Here is a 19,277-nt window from a genome sequence, read left to right as displayed (position 1 = left end):
ACTTTGAATGTTTTGTCAAAATAATAAAAAGCAAAACATCTTTAAATCACCAGCTCTTTCTTATAGCTCTTTCTTGTATTTTGTCTGTTCCTTGTTTCAGATACAGCCAGAAAACACCTCTTCACATTCAAATAAAATCCACTACAACTCAAAATTTAGCCAAAGTATGTAATTTTTGGGGCAGCACAGTGACTGACTGGTTAGAACAGGGGTGTCAAACTCAAATTCACGGTGGGCCAAAATTAAAATTGGGACAAAGTCGCGGGCCACACTCAATATTTAATGAAAAATCACTGCAATGTATATGTTTCCCTTCTCTGCATAAATGTAGCGTAAAAGATTATTATATGGGAACAAACTTAAATTTTGCTTAAACACTGAATCTGGAATAAACAAACTTTAATATTATAAACACATGAGAAATCAAATTTGCAATAAAAGACATCAGAGGTATTTGTTTGTTGTTTTGTATTTATAGCGATAACATGAATTCTTGTGTCTCTCTATGTTCTATTTATCTATCTCCAACTACCTTTCTTTTTTATGTAACTCTTTTTTCAAAGGCCAACAACAAAACAACCAAAAAAAATAAGAATGTTCTTCAATAAAAATCCAAACATCAAATTATTAACAGTCCCTGCCTGGGAGTTGATAAAGGGCATTAAAAAAAACATTAATTCAATTATGTTGTATTCTTTGATACAGCCACGTTGCTCCGCACACGACAAACAGGTCTGTCTTTTTCTTTAGTGCACAGACAATCTGCCTTGCGCCTGTCTTGGAGGTTAACCGTTTTCCATCTTTCCTTTGGCCATTTTTGGGAAGGAGAAGTATAAATTTATTCGAAGGGACTGATAGCATTGTTGCTAAGGACTGCAACAGAAAGGGAAGGGGCGCTCGCCGGTCTAGACTGATGGGCCAACACACTAGCAAAGCATTCTGGGATTGGTAATATTATGTGCTATATACTGGTGGGCCAGCTCTAATACACATTTGATATGGTCTTGCGGGCCAAATATAATTATATCGTGGGCCAAATTTGGCCACCGGGCCTGTGTTTGACATAAATGGGTTAGCACATCTACAGTTCCGAGGACCGGGGTCCAAATCCTGGCCCCCGCCTGTGTGGAGTTTGCATGTTCTCTCCGTGCCTGTGTGGGTTTTCTCCGGGTACGCCGGTTTCCTCCCACATCTCCAAAACATGCATGGTAGGTTGATTGAAGACTCTAAATTGCCCGTAGGTGTGAATGTGAGTGCGAATGGTTGTTTGTTTATATGTGCCCTGAGATTGGTTGCCGACCAGTACAAGGTGTACCCTGTCTCTCGCCCAAAAAATAGCTGTGATAGGCTCCAGCATGCCCACGACCCGAGTGAGGATAAGCGGCACAGAAAATGGATGGATGGATCTCAATTTTGGACTTTACTTTATGTACATCCATCCTTCCATTTTCTGAGCTGCTTCTCCTCACTAGGGTCGCGGGCGTGCTGGAGCCTATCCCAGCTGTCATCGGGCAGGAGGCGGGGTACACCCTGAACTGTTTGCCAGCCAATCGCAGGGCACATACAAACAAACAACCATCCGCACTCACATTCACACCGATGGGCAATTTAGAGTCTCCAATTAATGCATGTTTTTTGCGATGTGGGAGGAAACCAAAGTGCCCCGGAGAAAACCCATGCAGGCACGGGGAGAACATGCAAACTCCACAGAGGCGGGGCCGGGGATTGAACCCGGATCCTCAGAACTGTAAGGCTATATATATATTTGTTATGTTATTTGTTATGTTCAGGGTTGCAAGGATCTAATGCCTACCCCAGCTGACTTGAAAAGCAGACTCCACACTGGACTGGTCTGGTCGCCAGTCAATCACGGGTGCATATGTTGACAATGAGCGGGAACCAAACCCGTGCACGCTACCTGGGATAGGCTCCAGATTTCCACGACTCCGAACGGGATACGTGATATAGAAAATGAATTGTGATTTCATTCAGTTAGCAGTCATTGAAAAAATGAAGTCAAAAGGGTGACCTATACAAGTCTTGTATGGAATCCCCTTTAACTTTTTAAAATGCAAGAACCGCTACTGCAAAAAGAAACTAGGCTTTACACGATCAGGATTTTTGGGGCCGATCAGTGATCATTGAGTTTAAAAAAACGATAACCGATCACCGATCCGATCACAAGATGGACCAATGTGTCTATTTAAATGACCTGTTCATGTACACTATATACTTGTGTACTGAATTGCTTAAAAAATATATATTTACAATAAATAATGTATCTTTGTTCTTCTATTTATGCCAGTGAGTCATAGTGACAGACAGAACAAATGAATGGTCTTCTATTAGATGGCAGGAAGTAAATACAGTAATTAATGCATCCACTTTTTGTGACATTTTGTTTGTTGATGTGCCGTGAGATTTTTCAATTGTAAAATATGTTCCTTGGCTCCATAAAGGTTGGAAATCACTGCTCTAGTCAGATCGTGTATTCAAATCAGTCAGGTCAAACCAACATTACATGACAGAAATAATGGGTGCTAACTTACCGTAATTAAATTACTTTATTTTTAATTAAATGACTTTACCCACACTGAAACTTTTTAGCATGATTGGACAGAATGACGGCATGTTTACGTACAGCTGTTATTGCTAGCACTAGCTTGCTAGGCTACATAATGTTTTTGTTGCCTGCTTGCGAGCCGTATCATATTCAAAGTACGGGAACATACCTCAAGGAAGACTTAAACGAATGTCCTCTTCTGTCCTGAGCATCGGTGACCACAAACACACGTTTTTCCCCATTTTGTCCTTATAATACAGTCGGTGCGATCCACACTTGTTGTCGTCTCCACGGTAACGAGTGTATCCGGTCGCATTTGAGTTGATAAGATGAAGCCCAATGATCGTAAAAAAAGGGATGCGGTGGTATAGGAATACAAGATTTTATTGTAGTTGTCTGATATAGTGCAATCGTGAAATTTGTGTTGTAGTCTGATCCGGGCATTACGTGTTGTCTGTCTCAGACGTGCTGTCTGTCCCACATCACCGACATGTTTTTTCTTTTTTTTTAAATAACTTCATTGGCTGTCAGATATTTACAGTACTATGTCAAAAGACAAGCGACAAGGCTAAAAATAAACTGGCTTTTGGATTCAAATATACTGTGCATGGCTACGCAGAGTCAATGTCTTTTGCGGAGCCGATCAATGACATCATTGATCAGATCTGTGAATTATGACATTAAAGTGCTAATTATCTGCCGATACCGATCAGGCCGATAAAATCGGTGTAAAGTCAAGAAGAAACTCTAAATTACGGGCTGCCAATTGAATATTTCATACTTCTGGGCTGCCGCAACACTGCAGTAGCGGTGTAACAATGCCTTTAAATCCGATTACTACACACACATACACATGCACTCACATATTCCTTTATATACAAAGTCATGCAAACAAGTTTGAACACACTGATGCTTTAAGCTTCTATCACAGACGAGCACAAATAAAAATGCCTACTGAAGCATGTTAAGTGCATTTGCTGTAAACAGGGATGCATAACAGGCACACAGTTGCACGCACTTTTACACATTTAAATTTCATGGTTCTATAACTTGAAATGTAAAGTCAGTCTGTCCAATGAAATCGTCCTCATCTACATGATTCTCTTCTTCTTTTTGCTCTTATTTTGTTGATGTCACCTCCTTGCTTCTCCGCACATCCCTTTGTCTCGCTGCCTACAGTATGCAACTTTTCCTCTTTCCATGTCCATCTCATTAAAACAGTTCCCCGGTCTTCTCCCAAGAGAAGTGGGATAAAATTAGCTCCTCTTCAACTTGCACTTGCTGGTTCCTTTCCTTTCTTTTCCAGTCTGCTTTCCATACATCAAAGTTTCCTTATAATAACCATCTTTCTCAACAGTACCAAACCCCTACTCTTTTGAAACTCTTTTTCTGAACCAGTAGAGAGACCTAAGATTAAGAGTAAGAACCAATTAAACCACAGCACGTTTGTAAGGATACTTCATCTTTAGTACAGCTACTCCAGAGAAAATAAGAGCAGTAGCAAATCTGCATCAGGTGCAAGTATATCAGATGTGCTATTTTCTTTCTTTCCTTTCAATATGTATTTATTTAGGCGGCACGGTGGACGACTGGTTAGAGCGTCTGCCTCATAGTTCTGAGGACTGGGGTTCGATCCCCGGCCCCGCCTGTGTGGAGTTTGCATGTTCTCCCTGTGCCTTCGTGGGTTTTCTCCGGGCACTCCGGTTTCCTCCCACATCCCAAAAACATGCATGGTAGGTTAATTGAAGTCTCTAAATTGCCCCTAGGTATGAATGTGAGTGTGCATGGTTGTTTGTTTATGTGTGCTCTGCGATTGGCTGGCAACCAGTTCAGGGTGTACCCCGCCTCCTGCCCGATGATAACTGGGATAGGCTCCAGCACTCCCGCGACACTTGGAAGGATAAGCGGCTCAGAAAATGGATGGATGGATGGATGGATTTATTTATTTTCCTATTTGTCTATATGTGCCCTGTGATTGACAGGTGACCTGTCCAACACGTAGAATGCGTTTCCACCGAGATCAGTCGGGATAGGTTGTTTAAGGGGTATAAAAAAAAAAATGGATTGATGGCTTTGTATTTCCTTAGTGAGTTTCTGTCTGACTTCCAGTTCCGGCTGGCTCTCTCTCCAGGGCCCCAAGTTTGTCATTCAAACAGCCTGGGCATGACTGACATACAGTACAAGTTTTTTCATTGGCCCTGGGGACAGGTAGGAATGAGCCCTATGAACTCATCAGGTCATGACCAGGAAAATGAATCATGGCATTTCTTTGTGGCTGCATCTAAAAGCTAAACTTTGAGTTGTGAAATTTTATAATGAATTAGCAAATTTGTTTTCTGTAGAATTTAACACTGCCTTTCTGAGAGATATTTGAATTTGGAAAAACACTAAAAGAGTGCTGTGTAGTTTCATTGTCACTTACTTCAGTACAGGCAGCATAGGCGTTGAGTTCCTACTCAGTAACGGTTTGCATGTGAATGTATGTGACGAGTGTCAAAAAAAATTTTAAGGGCAGAATTGAGATTTCAGCTCTTTTATTGGACCTTATAAGAAATATGCTCACTGGCAGCTACACAGTACTATAAACTCTGAGATAGTTTTTAACACTGAGTAGTGGTTACAGTATGTTTGACCAAACGTCACACATTAAGCTGACATAAAAATATCATTAATAATAGGTACATGGACTGGACATGGACTACAAAATGAAAAATCAATATCAATCAATAGACATGGATATGTAGCCGGGGTTCAGCGTTATGTGCAGGTTGTTTCACACAAAAGTCCTCTATGTAAACATTCACTTGGCATTGGCTGTGTCCGCTATGAAAATCGTGTAACATCATACGAGCTTCACACAATGTAATAAGTAACCAACAAAGATGACAAATACAACGCAACAAAAGACATCAATGGAGGACATCCATCATTCTTGACATGCAGCTGCTTTTAACAATGCAGTCATAATTCAGAAAAAAAAAAAAAAGGCATTTTATAAACTTCCCATTCTATTTGTGTGACAATACGCTGCAGACCAATCAATGGACTGCTTTGAGTCTAAATGGAATGAGCTGCATTGTTGCTGCTGGTACCCCTCCACAGGGGACCAAAAGTGGTACAACGAATGGATCCATTATTTTTGTATCCTTCATAACTATTGACAGTGGAATAATCATCGATATAAAGTACTAAAGTGAATCAACGTGTGCTGGTCCGTGGAGTTCGGAGATGGCGGGAAGCCACAAGGTTCCAAAGGGGCAAAGGGCTCTTTTTGGGGAGAACCAACAGCTGTTTAAATGTCAGTTTACGCATATGCAACCCCACTCAGTGCGACACCCCACCGGGAAAATTATATACTGTATAATAAAAGGAGTAAAAATTATGAGGTCAGCGTTTAACCAACCAGCAAGCAATGTAAGAGTAAATTGCTAAAATACAAATATAAAACATTCATGTCAAAAAATAGTCACAAGTTAAAATTGTACCACTTCATTTAAATGCAAAAAAATCCACAGATTTTTTTATACTGGACTTGTTGCTGAAATTGTGCCACAGTTTGCATTAGTCTCATGGTTGGTAAGTTTTGCAGATTGTTTTTTTCAGAGACCTTCATAGTTAAAATGTAAAAGAACAGATAAAAGGAGCCAATGACCTCAATATCGGTGCAATTTGAACATTTTTTTTTTTTTTGCAGTTATCTTTTATTCTCATAAAGGGACTACCTCTCACTGTGCATCATGTGTCATATAAAAATACTGACGATCAGATATTGCATATATATATATATATATATATATATATATATATATATATATATATATATATATATATATATAATGTTGATACTGTGTTGGTAGTTATTATTTTTCATTTCCAGGTCTATTTTCTTTGTTTTGTTTTAGAGATAAATTAAGAATAGAAATCAAACATTATACATCCCAATTAACCCACCCTGTCGCCAGATTGATGGAATTTCAATAAACCTCAATCTAAATTTGTATGTGTGATAATCCCCAACCTTCTTCAGCCTGCAGCCACTTTAATTATCACTCTGAAACATTTTTACACATTAAGATATCATTTAATTATGTGTCATTACTATTCATGTATAACTTTTTCTTAATTGTTTCCTGTGATACATTCTTTTGTCTGTTCATTTGTATGTGATTTTTACAATAAAACTATCCATCCATTTTCTACCGCTTATCCGGGTCGGGTCGCGGGGGCAGTAGCTTTAGCAGGGATGTCCAGACTTCCCTCTCCCCAGCCACTTCATCCAGCTCTTCCGGGGGGGATCCCGAGGCGTTCCCAGGCCAGCCGAAGGACGTAGTCTCTCCAGCGTGTCCTGGGTCGTCCCCGGGTTCTCCTCCCGGTGGGACGTGCCCGGAACACCTCACTAGGGAGGCGTCCGGGAGGCATCCGAATCAGATGCCCCAGCCACCTCATCTGGCTCCTCTCAATGCGGAGGAGCAGCGGCTCTACTCTGAGATCCTCCCGGATGACCGAGCTTCTCACCCTATCTTTAAGGGAGAGCCCGGACACCCTGCGGAGGAAACTCATTTCGGCCGCTTGTATCCTGGATCTTGGTCTTTCGGTCACGACCCACAGCTCATGACCGTAGGTGTGGGTAGGAACGAAGATCGACCGGTAAATTGACACCTTCGCCTTTCGGCTTAGCTCCTTCTTTACCACAACGGACCGATACAAAGTCCGCATCACTGCAGACGCTGCACCGATCCGCCTGTCGATCTCCCGTTCCATTCTTCCCTCACTCGTGAACAAGACCCCAAGATACTTGAACTCCTCCACTTGGGGCAGGATCTCATCCCCGACCTGGAGAGGGCATGCCACCCTTTTCCGACTGAGGACCATGGTCTCAGATTTGGAGGTCCTGATTCTCATCCCAGCCGCTTCAAACTCGGCTGCGAACTGCTCCAGTGAGAGTTGGAGCTCACGGCTTGATGAAGCCAACAGAACCACATCATCAGCAAAAAGCAGAGATGCAATACTGAGGCCACCAAACCGGACCCCCTCTACGCCTTGGCTGCCCCTAGAAATTCTGTCCATAAAAGTTATGAACAGAATCGGCGACCAAGGGCAGCCAATAAAACTATAGAGACGAATAACAACTACGAAAGTGTACTCTAATCTTCAACCCTGTTAGAAAATTCAATGTCTACTCACCGTCTTTGTCAGCTCTTCTGAAGATCTGGAAACAAAAAATGAACATGAATAAGTATCAATTCAACTTTTTGTTGTCATAGTTTGCCATTGTATTGTATGGCAATATTACCATACAAAAAAAAAAAAAAGAATTTACTAACTATCATCCATCCATCTTCAATACCATTTATCCCCATAGAACATACACAGTGGGCGACTGATGAGCACATCTGCCTCACAGTTCTGAGGAGCTGGGTTCAAATATGGCCTCCCCCTGTGTGGAGTTTGCATGTTCGCCCCATGCCTTTGTGGGTTTTCTCCGGGTACTCTGGTTTCCATTCATATCCCCAAAACATGCATGGTAGGTTGATTGAAGACTCTAAATTATCCGTAAGTGTGAATGTGAGTGTGAATGGCTGTTTTTTGTGCCCTGCGATTTGCTGGCGACCAGTTCAGGGCGTACTCTGCCTCTTGCCCAAAGTCAGCTGGCATAGGTGCCAGCATACCTTCACAAGTAAGAATGATACACAGCATCACATGTTCGAGTACTCCTGTGTATTGCTTTCTTGGTCATAAAGAGTTTCCGTAAGGCTCACATTAACACTGTTGCCAGTCCTTGCTTGATTCAAATGGTTTAATTTCCAAAGTACATTCCAATTACAATACAATTCAAAGCCTTCCATGCATGCAAAAAGCAATGGCATCCTGTCTGGTAAATGACCACAATTGGATTAATAACATTTGATACAACTGTCAAATAGACTGTGAAGTTGTCATTCCTTCGAAGCTACACGACTGCGTCTGCTGGTGTGTCTGTGTGATGAGAGCGGTGGAAGCCAATCGATATGGCACAGACGTTAACAATGCTAATTAACTTATTGAATCATTAAGCACGCTTTGCTTTGCTCAGCTTGCCATCCATCTACTACAGTGGTTCTCAAACCTTTTACACCAAGTACCACCTAAAAGAAAACCTTAGCTCACCAAGTACCACCATAATGACCAACATTAAAATACAGTAGCTAATAGACCTAAATGTTCATCAAAAAGCAGAGGCTTTATTCCGAAAACTCAATATATTATTATATATCATATAACAACTCAAACATAAATAGTATTATTGTAATTCATTGTAACATTATGCACAATTAACACTAACACAGTTAATCACTGATCTAATGTGTAGAAGTTGGAGTCATGGGATCTTGATAGAGCAGTATATACCTTTGGCTTGGCTTGGCCAGTCTGATGCGTACACACCAACCCCTGCACTCACATACAGTACACATTCAATCACACAAAGGAATATTCCAAAGTTTTAAGTGCAAGTTTACGTGTGCCAGTGTTGTTTGTTCTTAATACCTGGAGATCTCAAAAATGCAAATGTTTCGTTTTTGACAATATTTGGGTTCAAATATATCCAAAGACACAAATGCATGAATGAAATACTCATACTAAAGCAATAGTAGATTTTAAAAAAATACCTTGCGCATTTGCCAACAAATGGGCAGAATCTTAATGCAAGTAAGATCTTTGTAATGGGTTAGAAAGTTAGAGTAAAATAACAAAGAAATACTTTGTCAAGACAATTGTGTGGCGTTCGCATGCGCTCCCTGTGTTAGCGAGGGTTTTCTCTTGATAGGCTACTTCGGTTTTTTCTTCCCACATCCATAAATATGCATGCTAGGTTATTTTAAAAACTTGAAATTACCCAAAGATGTGATGGTTAGTGTGAATGGTTGTTTGCAGTATATACGACTTGTGATTGACTGGAGAACAGTCCAGATCAGGGTATAGTAGGCCTTTGGCCCAAAGTCAGCTAGTATGTACGTTCTCTCTTTCTCACACACACACACACACACGCGCGTGCGCACACACATACACACACACGCATGTGCGCACACACACACACACACACACACACACACAAACACACAGAGCTGATTACTTCCTGTCAATGTGAGCCATTGTGCATCCCATTTTGTTCTCTCTCTAACAAACACACACGCCAGCTCTCACACACATAATTCTGGCAATGAATTGACGGTCCTTGGGAATGTTTTGGTCTCTCTGGTATTGAGAGCGCAAGCCTGTCTTTTTCATCGGTGTTTTAGTGTGCTGCGTTTTCAACTGCCAGGAAAATGCACTTTGAAAGGGAAGAAAAAAACACACAGAAAAGGCTTTGGGGGAAACCAATGGGGAAGTAAACAGAGAGGTATCAGTCCAGAATGTTATGCATTTTGATAGGGTGTGTGTGACAAATTCATCCCATGCTTTGTTCCCGGATATCAAATGAGGGTTACGTAAATTACAGTTACAGTTATTTGTGTGGATTTTTTAAGAAAACTTACCAATGTGCCCAGTCGATAAGCACACAGGTCCAGAAGTATTTGGACCACTGCGGAGCTTTCGTGATTTTGAAATGCAACTGTCAATATTTGATTGACGTAAAGACTGCCATCTTAAATTAAATAGGGTTCAAAAAATGTTGCATTTACCATTTGGGAATTATACATTTTATGCAGAGTGCCTCCATTTTCAAGGGTCCAAGACTAGTTGACTTGTAAAATGTAAATATAATTTGACAAAAATATTTTGCTGTCAATGACTTCCTGAGGTCTGGAGGTGATGAACTTCATCAAATACTGCTTTTTATCCCTGCAGATGCTTTGCCAGGCCTTCAATGGATACGCCTTCCGTTACAGCTTTTTTGTGCTCTTTCCATTTTTGTCTTCAGTAAGTGAAAAGTATGCACTATTGGGTTGTGATCAGGCCACTGACTTGGCCATTACAGAATATTCATTTGTTTTGTGTGTGTTTCTTTTAGTGTCATTATCCCTCTGTATGACGCACATGCGCACGCAGACCCCAAGTGGTGCTCTGCCCTGGTGCCCCGGATGAAAAAAGTGCCTTTTTTGCTGTAGCCCTTTTTTCTCTCCATTTATCAGTATCAGTCTACAAAAAAATTGACTTAACTGGCAATGTTATCCACCACAACAGAGGACATCCTGCAGCGATACAATAATGTCTTCGGGGATGAACAGAAACCCTTAAGGCACAGGTGTCAAACTTGTGGCCTGGGGGCCAGATCCGGCCCACCACATCATTTTATGTGGCCTGCGAAAGCAAATCCAAATTGCACATTGTGTTCTGGTGTAATACCATTGAGCTAATTGCAAGCATTTTTTTGGTTACCAATCTCACTTTGAAAAGAAATTTAATACTTATTATTATTATTTTTATAGGCTTCTGATTTCAAAACTGGTTATTCATCAATGTGTTGTGTATACTGTATGTAATTACAGTATAGGAGGTAATCTTTCATTTATATGGGTTCACAGTTGTAGTGGCCCTCCGAGGGAAGTCATGACTACGATGTGGCCCGTGACAAAAATGAGTTTGACACCCCTGCCTTAAGGCATAGCAGTGAAACTCCACGTCGACCCAAAAGCCGAGCCTCACTTTTTCAAACTCAGATTAGTGCCCTATGCCATGAAATATAAACCTGAGCAAGAGTTGCACCAGTTGCAAAGGATGGGCATCATTGAGCCTGTCTAGTTTTCAAGGTGGGCAGCTCCAAATGTTCTAGTTTTGAAGGACAACCGGTTGGTCTTTGGAGTGGCATTGAGTCTCCGCTATTTTTCAAAGGACAATGGACACCTTGTCACATGAAATTGTGCATTTAGCTGTTTATCGAAGGTGAAATTTTGGTCACCGGGGGCACCAGGGCGGAGCATCTGGTTAACCTGGAGGTCCAGGTCCCGAAGACACTTTCTGACACAGGGCTGCAACTGAACCATGCCAAGTGTGTGATTCTTGCTCCAAGGGTGACCTACCAGATCACAGCTGAAGCACACCCGTCGCCATGTGGGGACATGCCCACCCACCAAGATGCTTTTGCCACCCCCCCCCCACACACACTTGAGACATGGATATCTAAAAAAAAACCCTTACTTTTCTTTGTATTATATTTAGCATAGTAGCTATGATTGTGTTAAGAAAAAGTAATGTTTTGTTTGTTTGTTAGTTTTTTTATTAAATCACTCAGACATACAGTATAAAGAATATAATATATAAAATATAAAGTGTGATTATTTTTTATTGTTAGGAAGCTAATCTGCAACAGCCTATCAGGGCTTTACAAGTGCAGTGCGCACTGTGTAGGCCTACATAATGTTACCGTTAATACTGTATGTCATGTTGGTTAACAACAGTCCCGCACAGTTTGAATTGAACTTGTTGGACCCAAACATGGAAAATGGATAATAGCTAACATAGCACATTCAAAAGTGCACAGCATTTGTCCCAGCTTGCTCACTTATCCAATCTTTAGGGGCTTCCACAGCATTGTGAGGTTACTGATTTTCCTCTGACCATGGCACAGAATGCTGCCCAGACGCAAGGGCCACATTTTCAGTTTGCTTTTGAAAAGGATCTTGCACACAAATTTCAAACTGAGTGGAAGAATGCAGTGTTGGTGAGGAACAATCACCACAGAGAGACTCCGCCTCACGCTATATTGACACTAGGGCTTCACAATTAATGGAATTTTAATCATGATTGCGATTTTGGATGCCACAATTAAACAAGCTTGATCATTGGCAATTTTTTACATTTAAAATGTGGGCAATGCTGCATATAAAAATGCTTCATATGCAGCAGTGTAGCTGCTGCCTTGACTTCAACTTTTTTATTTCCTGACCACAGTAAAAAAACAAAACGCCAGAAGTAAATAGAGAGGGAAATCACAACTATCGAGTTCTTTGCAGTTTGTGACTGTGCACAACTGACCAATCAAGCAGAACAACAGAGACGTACCATCCTTGTCAATTCACTGTATTGACGACAGGGATTTTCAAATGAAAAGTCAGTGCTTGCAGACTAATGTTATTGCCTTATATGCATAAACTGTATTTTCTTCCATTAAGTTTGTAATAAATTTGTGACTGCAGTTTGTAATAGCACATTTATTCAGTTTGCTCTGGGTAAAGAGCTGGGTATTTTTTTTATTATTAGCTACCATTGATTCTGATTCGAAAACTGTTTACATATTGTTTGTGGTCACAATAGAAAAAATAAAGATTCTTCCCGAAGGAATAAGGAATCATGATGATTAATAATCGTAATCACAGTACTGAACTAAATAATCGTGAGTATTATTTTAGCTATAATCGTGCAGCCCTAATGGACACCCTACTCAAGGTAGGTTCCAAGTGTGTGTGCGCGTGCACTTGTGTTGGCAATGCATGTTGAGCCCTTAAACAGCACCTGTCGTTGTGCTTTTTCATTCAGAGAGATGCTTCTGGTGTTAAGTTGAACACTCAAGTGTTTTGTAGATATTGCTCCCTTAAATTATGAGGACTGGTAGCTGGCAGAGGTGGGTAGGAACGCGATATATTTACTCTGTTACATGTACTCAAATAACATTTTGGATAAATAGCAATTGTCAGGCCGGCTGGTTAGCACATCTTCTTTACAGTTCTGAGGACTGGGGTTCAAATCCCCGCTTTGCCTGTGTGGAGTTTGCATGTTCTCCCCATGCCTGCGTGGGTTTTCTCTGATTTCCTCCCACAACCCAAAAACATGCAAGGTAGGTTAACTGAAGACTCTAAATTGCCCATAGTTGTGAATGTGAGTGTGAATGTTTATTTTATGTGTCCTGCGATTGGCAGGCAACCAATTCAGGCTGTGCCCGGCCTCTCGCCCAAAGATAGCTGGGACAGGCTCCAGCACGCCCGCGACCCAAGTGAGGATAAGCGGTACAGAAAATGGATGGATGGATGTACTTGTCATAGTAGTTTTAATTAAGCATACTTTTAGTTTTATTCGAGTATTTATTTTAAGAATAAATTGTTCTTTTATTCCATTACAATACATGTACATGCCGTTCATTACTTTAATTTATCAATAATTACGTTCGCAATCTACTTTTAGAATTTCATTTTCAACTTCCGCATCGAGTGCCGTTGCTTTAATCCACCGTGATTACCACAGTGATGTTTGTCTCAAGTTCACCATTAAAACGACAAGAAAGTCACATGTCCCCACATAAAGTTTTCTACCGGGCTTTGCGGGCCAATCAAAGGGAGTCGTAACACCTGCGCATGACTCATGTTTACATTACAGACTATGAAAAAGAACAGGTTTAATATGCAGGGTAGTTTTGTCACTGCTCAAACTTGGATACGTCAGCCCACTTCTAACTTCAGAAAATACCTCGCGGTAAGTTACAGATGTTCTTGCTGTTGTTTTGGATGTGCATATGGCAACAGTAGCACTATTTTATGGTCACAAGTATCAGTAAACCATGCAGCTTTTTCCTCACACACATACACACACAAACTTTATTCATAAGTCTGGTCAGCAAACAGCTTCTTCATTCAGTCCTTTTAGTGGATAAAGCAAACAATGTTTCTGTAAAGCACTATGCATGTTGTTGTTTTTTCACTGAAAAATTTAAATGGTGGCAGGTGTGAGTGCACTCCCATTTAACATGAGTTTAAATGTAATCTGTTACTTCTGAAGACAGCCACATGCCAGATATAAGAGGGAGTACATCATTATCCAACCAGATTTATTTTTATTTATTTTATTTAAACTTTATTTAACCCGGTAAAAGACCAGTTAAAAAAAAACATCTCTTTTGCAACAGTGACCTGCCCAAGAAGGCAGCAAGTTAAACGTCATGTCCAAGTCAGTCACATTCAAATTTATTTCCGTTGTTTGTTTATCTCAAAAAGAAACAAAAATAAATCAGTTGAGTTGTAGAAATTTTATTCTATTTGACATTCATGATCTGCTTAAAAAATAAATAATCAGAAGTTCATCACTCATTCTCAGTACTCAGTACTTAGTATTTTTAGTGTTTAGTATTTTTTTCACTGAATATTTTCTTGCTGAAGTACTTTAATTATTTGGATGACTACTTTTTACTTTTACTTGAGTTATATTATTCTAAAGTAACAGTACACTTACTCGAGTACAATATTAGGTTACGCTACCCACCTCTGGGAGCTGGTCATATTTGCTGTTAGTTTAACATGATGATTACTGTGATTCAGAGCTTCTCAAATAGAGTAGTCAATAGTATTATAAAAATATGTCTGTAGGGTTGCAATAATCGTACCCCCCTTCAGATTGAGGTCGAACGAAGGGTCGGAGCTGAAGGACACTCCCCATTGGAAAACAAAGTGGGCTCAGGTCATTTTTGTGAATGGTAAATTATTATGGCAGACTTCCCCCTGACCTTTCAAAATGTTTGCCTCCTCTGTATAAATTGCCTCACAAGGAAACTAAGTGGAAGTACGCTGGGGAGCAGGGCGACTCTTTCAAACAAGTGAAAGAACTCTTCACGCCACAGATTACAACAGCACACAGTTTTGATAGGGCGTAGATCCAAATAAAGACTGTCAAATCAGGCAGGTCATGATCAGCATTTGCGAGAGATACACGTCCCTCTCGTGATACATGAAAGAATCCATTCATTCATTTTCCATATCGCTCATCCTCACTAGGGTCGCGGACGTGCTGGAGCCTATCCCAGCGATCTTCGGGCAAGAAGATCCAGTTACATCCCTGAACCGGTCGCCAGCCATTCGCAGGCCACAGATAAACAAACAAACATGCATGCTTTTTAGGAGGAAACGGGAGTACCCTGAGAAACCCCACGCACCCACAGGGAGACAATGCAAACTCCACACAGGCGAGGCTGGATTTGAACCCGGTTTGTCACAACTGTGAGGCAGATGGGCTAATGTTGTCCACCGTGCCACACGTGAAAGAATCACAAAATTAAATGTTCTTATCGTACATAATGTTAAAGTGGCTTCAAAAAATTTTTTTTAAACCCACAACAGGACATACTCTATGTTAAGTACAATTCAGTTGTATTTAACTTTTAAGTACAACACATTATTTTTTATGTTCCTTTTCTCAAGCATAGTGTTCCAACTGTGCATAATGTGGCTAACAAAAATATTAAATATGCAGTACTTTTTAGGAATGAAACCTCTGACTCTGTTTTGATGAACACTTGAGCTTACTACACACATGTATTTTAATCTTCGTCATTATGGTGGTACTTGGAGAGCCAAGTATTTTTTTGAGGTGGTATACTGTATGGTGTAAAATGTTTGAAAACCACTGCTGTAAATTACTGTATTGAGCATGCCACTTTTTCCTAGATAAAGTTGGCCTTAAGATGTTGTCAACTTGTCCCTTTTCCCAAGTTGCAGTGATCATAAAAACTAAAAGGTAATGAGTTATGACATACGTTTTAATAGTACACCCAATTCCAATGAAGTTGGGACGTTGTGTTAAACATAAATAAAAACAGAATGCAATGATTTCAAATCATGTTTAACCTATATTTAATTGAATACACTACAAAGACAATATATTTAATGTTCAAACTGATGAACTTTATTGTTTTAGCAAATAATCATGAACTTGGAATTTTATGGCTGCAACATGTTCCAAAAAAGCTGGGACAGTTGGCAAAGAAGACTGAGAAAGTTGAGGAATGCTCATCAAACACCTGTTTGGAACATCCCACAGATGAACAGGCTAATTGGGAACAGGTGGGTGCCATGACTTGGGTATAAAGGAGCTTCCCTGAATTATCCAGTCATTCACAAGCAAAGATGGGGTGAGGTTGACCTCTTTGTGAACAAGTGCGTGAGAAAATAGTCGAACAGTTTAAGGACAATGTTCCTCAACGTACAATTGCAAGGAATTTAGCCATTTCATCATCTACGGTCCATAATATTATCAAAAGGTTCAGAGACTGGAGAAATCACTGCATGTAAGCGGCAAGATCGAAAACCAACATTGAATGCCCGTGACCTTCGATCCCTCAGGCGGAGGGATGCATAAAAAACCGACATCAATGTGTAAAGGATATCACCACATGGGCTCAGGAACACTTCGGAAAACCAATGTCAGTAAATACAGTGCGGCGCTACATTCGTAAGTGCAACTTGAAACTCCACTATCTAAAGCAAAAGCCATTTATCAACAACACCCAGAAACGCCGCAGGCTTCTCTGGGCCCGAGCTCATCTAAGATGGACTGAGGCAAAGTGGAAAAGTGTTCCGTGGTCCGACGAGTCCACATTTCAAATTGTTTTAGGAAATTGTGGACGTCGTGGCCTCTGGGCCACAGAGGAAAAGAACCATCCTGACTGTTATGGATGCAACGTTCAAAAGCCAGCATCTGTGATGGTATGGGGCTGTGTTAGTGCCAATGGCATGGGTAACTTACACATCTGTGAAGGCACCATTAATGCTGAAAGGTACATGCAGGTTTTGGAGAAACATATGCTGCCATCCAAGCAACGTCTTGCTTATTTCAGCAAAACAATGCCAAACCACATTCTGCACGTGTTACAACAGCATGGCTTCATAGTAAAAGAGTGTGGGTACTAGACTGGCCTGCCTGCAGTCCAGACCTGTCTCCCATTGAAAATGTGTGGAGTATTATGAAGCGTAAAATATGACAACGGAGCCCCCGGACTGTTGCTGAAGCTGTACATCAAGCAAGAATGGGAAAGAATTCCACCTACAAACCTTTAACAATTAGTGTACTCAGTTCCCAAACATTTATTTTATGTTGTTAAAAGAAAAGGTGATGTAACACAGTGGTAAACATGACCCTGTCACAGCTTTTTTGGAACAGTGTTGCAGCCATAAAATTCTACGTTAATGATTATTTCCTAAAAAAAATCAAGTTCATCCGTTTGAACATTAAATATCTTGTATTTGTACTGTCATTCCATCAATTTTCTGAGCCACTTCTCCTCACTAGGGTCGCGGGCGAGCTGGAGCCTATCCCAGCTGTCATCGGGCAGGAGACGGGGTACACCCTGAACTGGTTGCCAGCCAATCGCAGGGCACATAGAAACAAACAACCATCCGCACTCACAGTCACACCTACGGGCAATTTAGAGTCTCCAATTCATGCATGTTTTTGGGATGTAGGAGGAAACTTGAGTGCCCGGAGAAAACCCACACAGAGAAAACCCCACGGTGGGCGACTGGTTAGAGCGTCTGCATCACAGTTCTGAGGAACGAGGTTTAAACCCCGCCTGTGTGGAGTTTGCATGTTCTCCTTGTGCCTGTGTGGGTTTTCTCCGGGCACTCCGGTTTCCTCCCACATCCCAAAAACATGCATGGTAGGGTAACTGAAGACTGTGGTGTGAATGTGAGTCCGAACGGTTGTTCGTTTATATGTGCCCTGCAATTGGCTGGCAACCAGTTCAGGGTGTACCCCGCCTCCTGCCCGATGATAGCTGGGATAGGCCCGCGACCCTAGTGAGGAGAAGCGGCTCAGAAAATGGATGGATGGATAGATGGATAATGGATGGATGGACAACATCCCAACATCATTGGAATTGGGGTTGTAGCTGGTTAAGAAATGAAAAAATGAGGAAGGTGTGCTGAGAAACAGGCAAGCAGGGAGGCTTTTAATGAATAGAATCTAGCCTTCAGGTTCACAGGCTCTCTCAGTCTCTCTCTCTCTCTCTCTCTCTCTGACACACACACGCATGCAGGCACACACAAACACACTAAGTGCTGTCAAACACCTTTAGAGTGGATTTCTCACCAATAACACTGGGTTCAATAGTACAACTAAATCATTTGAAAGTTCAAGCAGATACGAGGGTAGGAGTTAGGGGAAAATGTCAACATGAGTTAAGTGCTGATGGCAGGCTGGCCATGCAAAGATTATCAACTGATCAGTCTGAGTAAAGCAGATTAATTGTAATAGAAGCTTGAAAAGCAACTTAGACTTCTGGGGAAATCTGAGTAAGATAATTAATCATTGATGATTTCGTCTAATTCAGGCTCTGGATCTCATTTTGAGAGTCAACCATTTTGTTCCACTGTAAATACTGTTTTTTTATTGCATATTGAACAATCCCCCAAATGTAAACACCTGTTTGGAACATCCCACAGGTGAACAGGTTAATTGGGAACAGGTGGGGTGAGGTTCACCTCTTTGTGAACAAGTGCGTGAGAAAATAGTCGAACAGTTTAAGGACAATGTTCCGCAACGTACAATTGCAAGGAATTTAGGTATTTCATCAGAATCAGATCAGAATCAGAATCATCTTTATTTGCCAAGTATGTCCAAAACACACAAGGAATTTGTCTCCGGTAGTTGGAGCCGCTCTAGTACAACAGACAGTCAATTTACAGAACACTTTGGAGACATAAAGACATTGACAAAAAACAATTGTGCAAAAAGATGCAGAGTCCTCTAGCACTTAGAGCAGTTCGAATGACTAATATTGCAATAGTCCGGTGCAATGACCATTGTGCAAAGGGCGCTGAGACTTCAAGTATGCGGTTTAAAGTGACGAGTAGTGCGATCATCTGGGACAATGTTGGTTGTGCAAATGTTACAGATACTCCTCAATCAGTGTGCAAATGGAGCAGATGCTACTCTGGCATGAGTGGCCAGTATATGCAAATAGTGCAGCATGGCGAGACAACTACAGTGAGTGCAAGAGTAATACATAATTGGCCCCACAGAAATGTGACAACGAACT

At 41.0% G+C, this 19,277-nt stretch overlaps 1 protein-coding gene across 1 annotated transcript in view; it reads right to left on the bottom strand.

The window, feature by feature from the left end:
* The window catches only part of necab2 (N-terminal EF-hand calcium binding protein 2), a 179,971-nt gene that overhangs the window by 155,285 nt on the left and 5,409 nt on the right, over window positions 1-19,277 (bottom strand). The window contains exon 2 of the mRNA XM_061676991.1: window positions 7,748-7,772. Coding sequence (XP_061532975.1) covers window positions 7,748-7,772 — 25 coding nt within the window. The remainder of the gene's footprint in view (window positions 1-7,747; window positions 7,773-19,277) is intronic.

Source organism: Phycodurus eques, chromosome 5, assembly GCF_024500275.1.
Source record: "Phycodurus eques isolate BA_2022a chromosome 5, UOR_Pequ_1.1, whole genome shotgun sequence".
NCBI classification, from domain to species: domain Eukaryota; kingdom Metazoa; phylum Chordata; class Actinopteri; order Syngnathiformes; family Syngnathidae; genus Phycodurus; species Phycodurus eques.
Note: the sequence above shows the minus strand (reverse complement) of the source record. Positions and strands in the feature narration are given on the sequence as shown.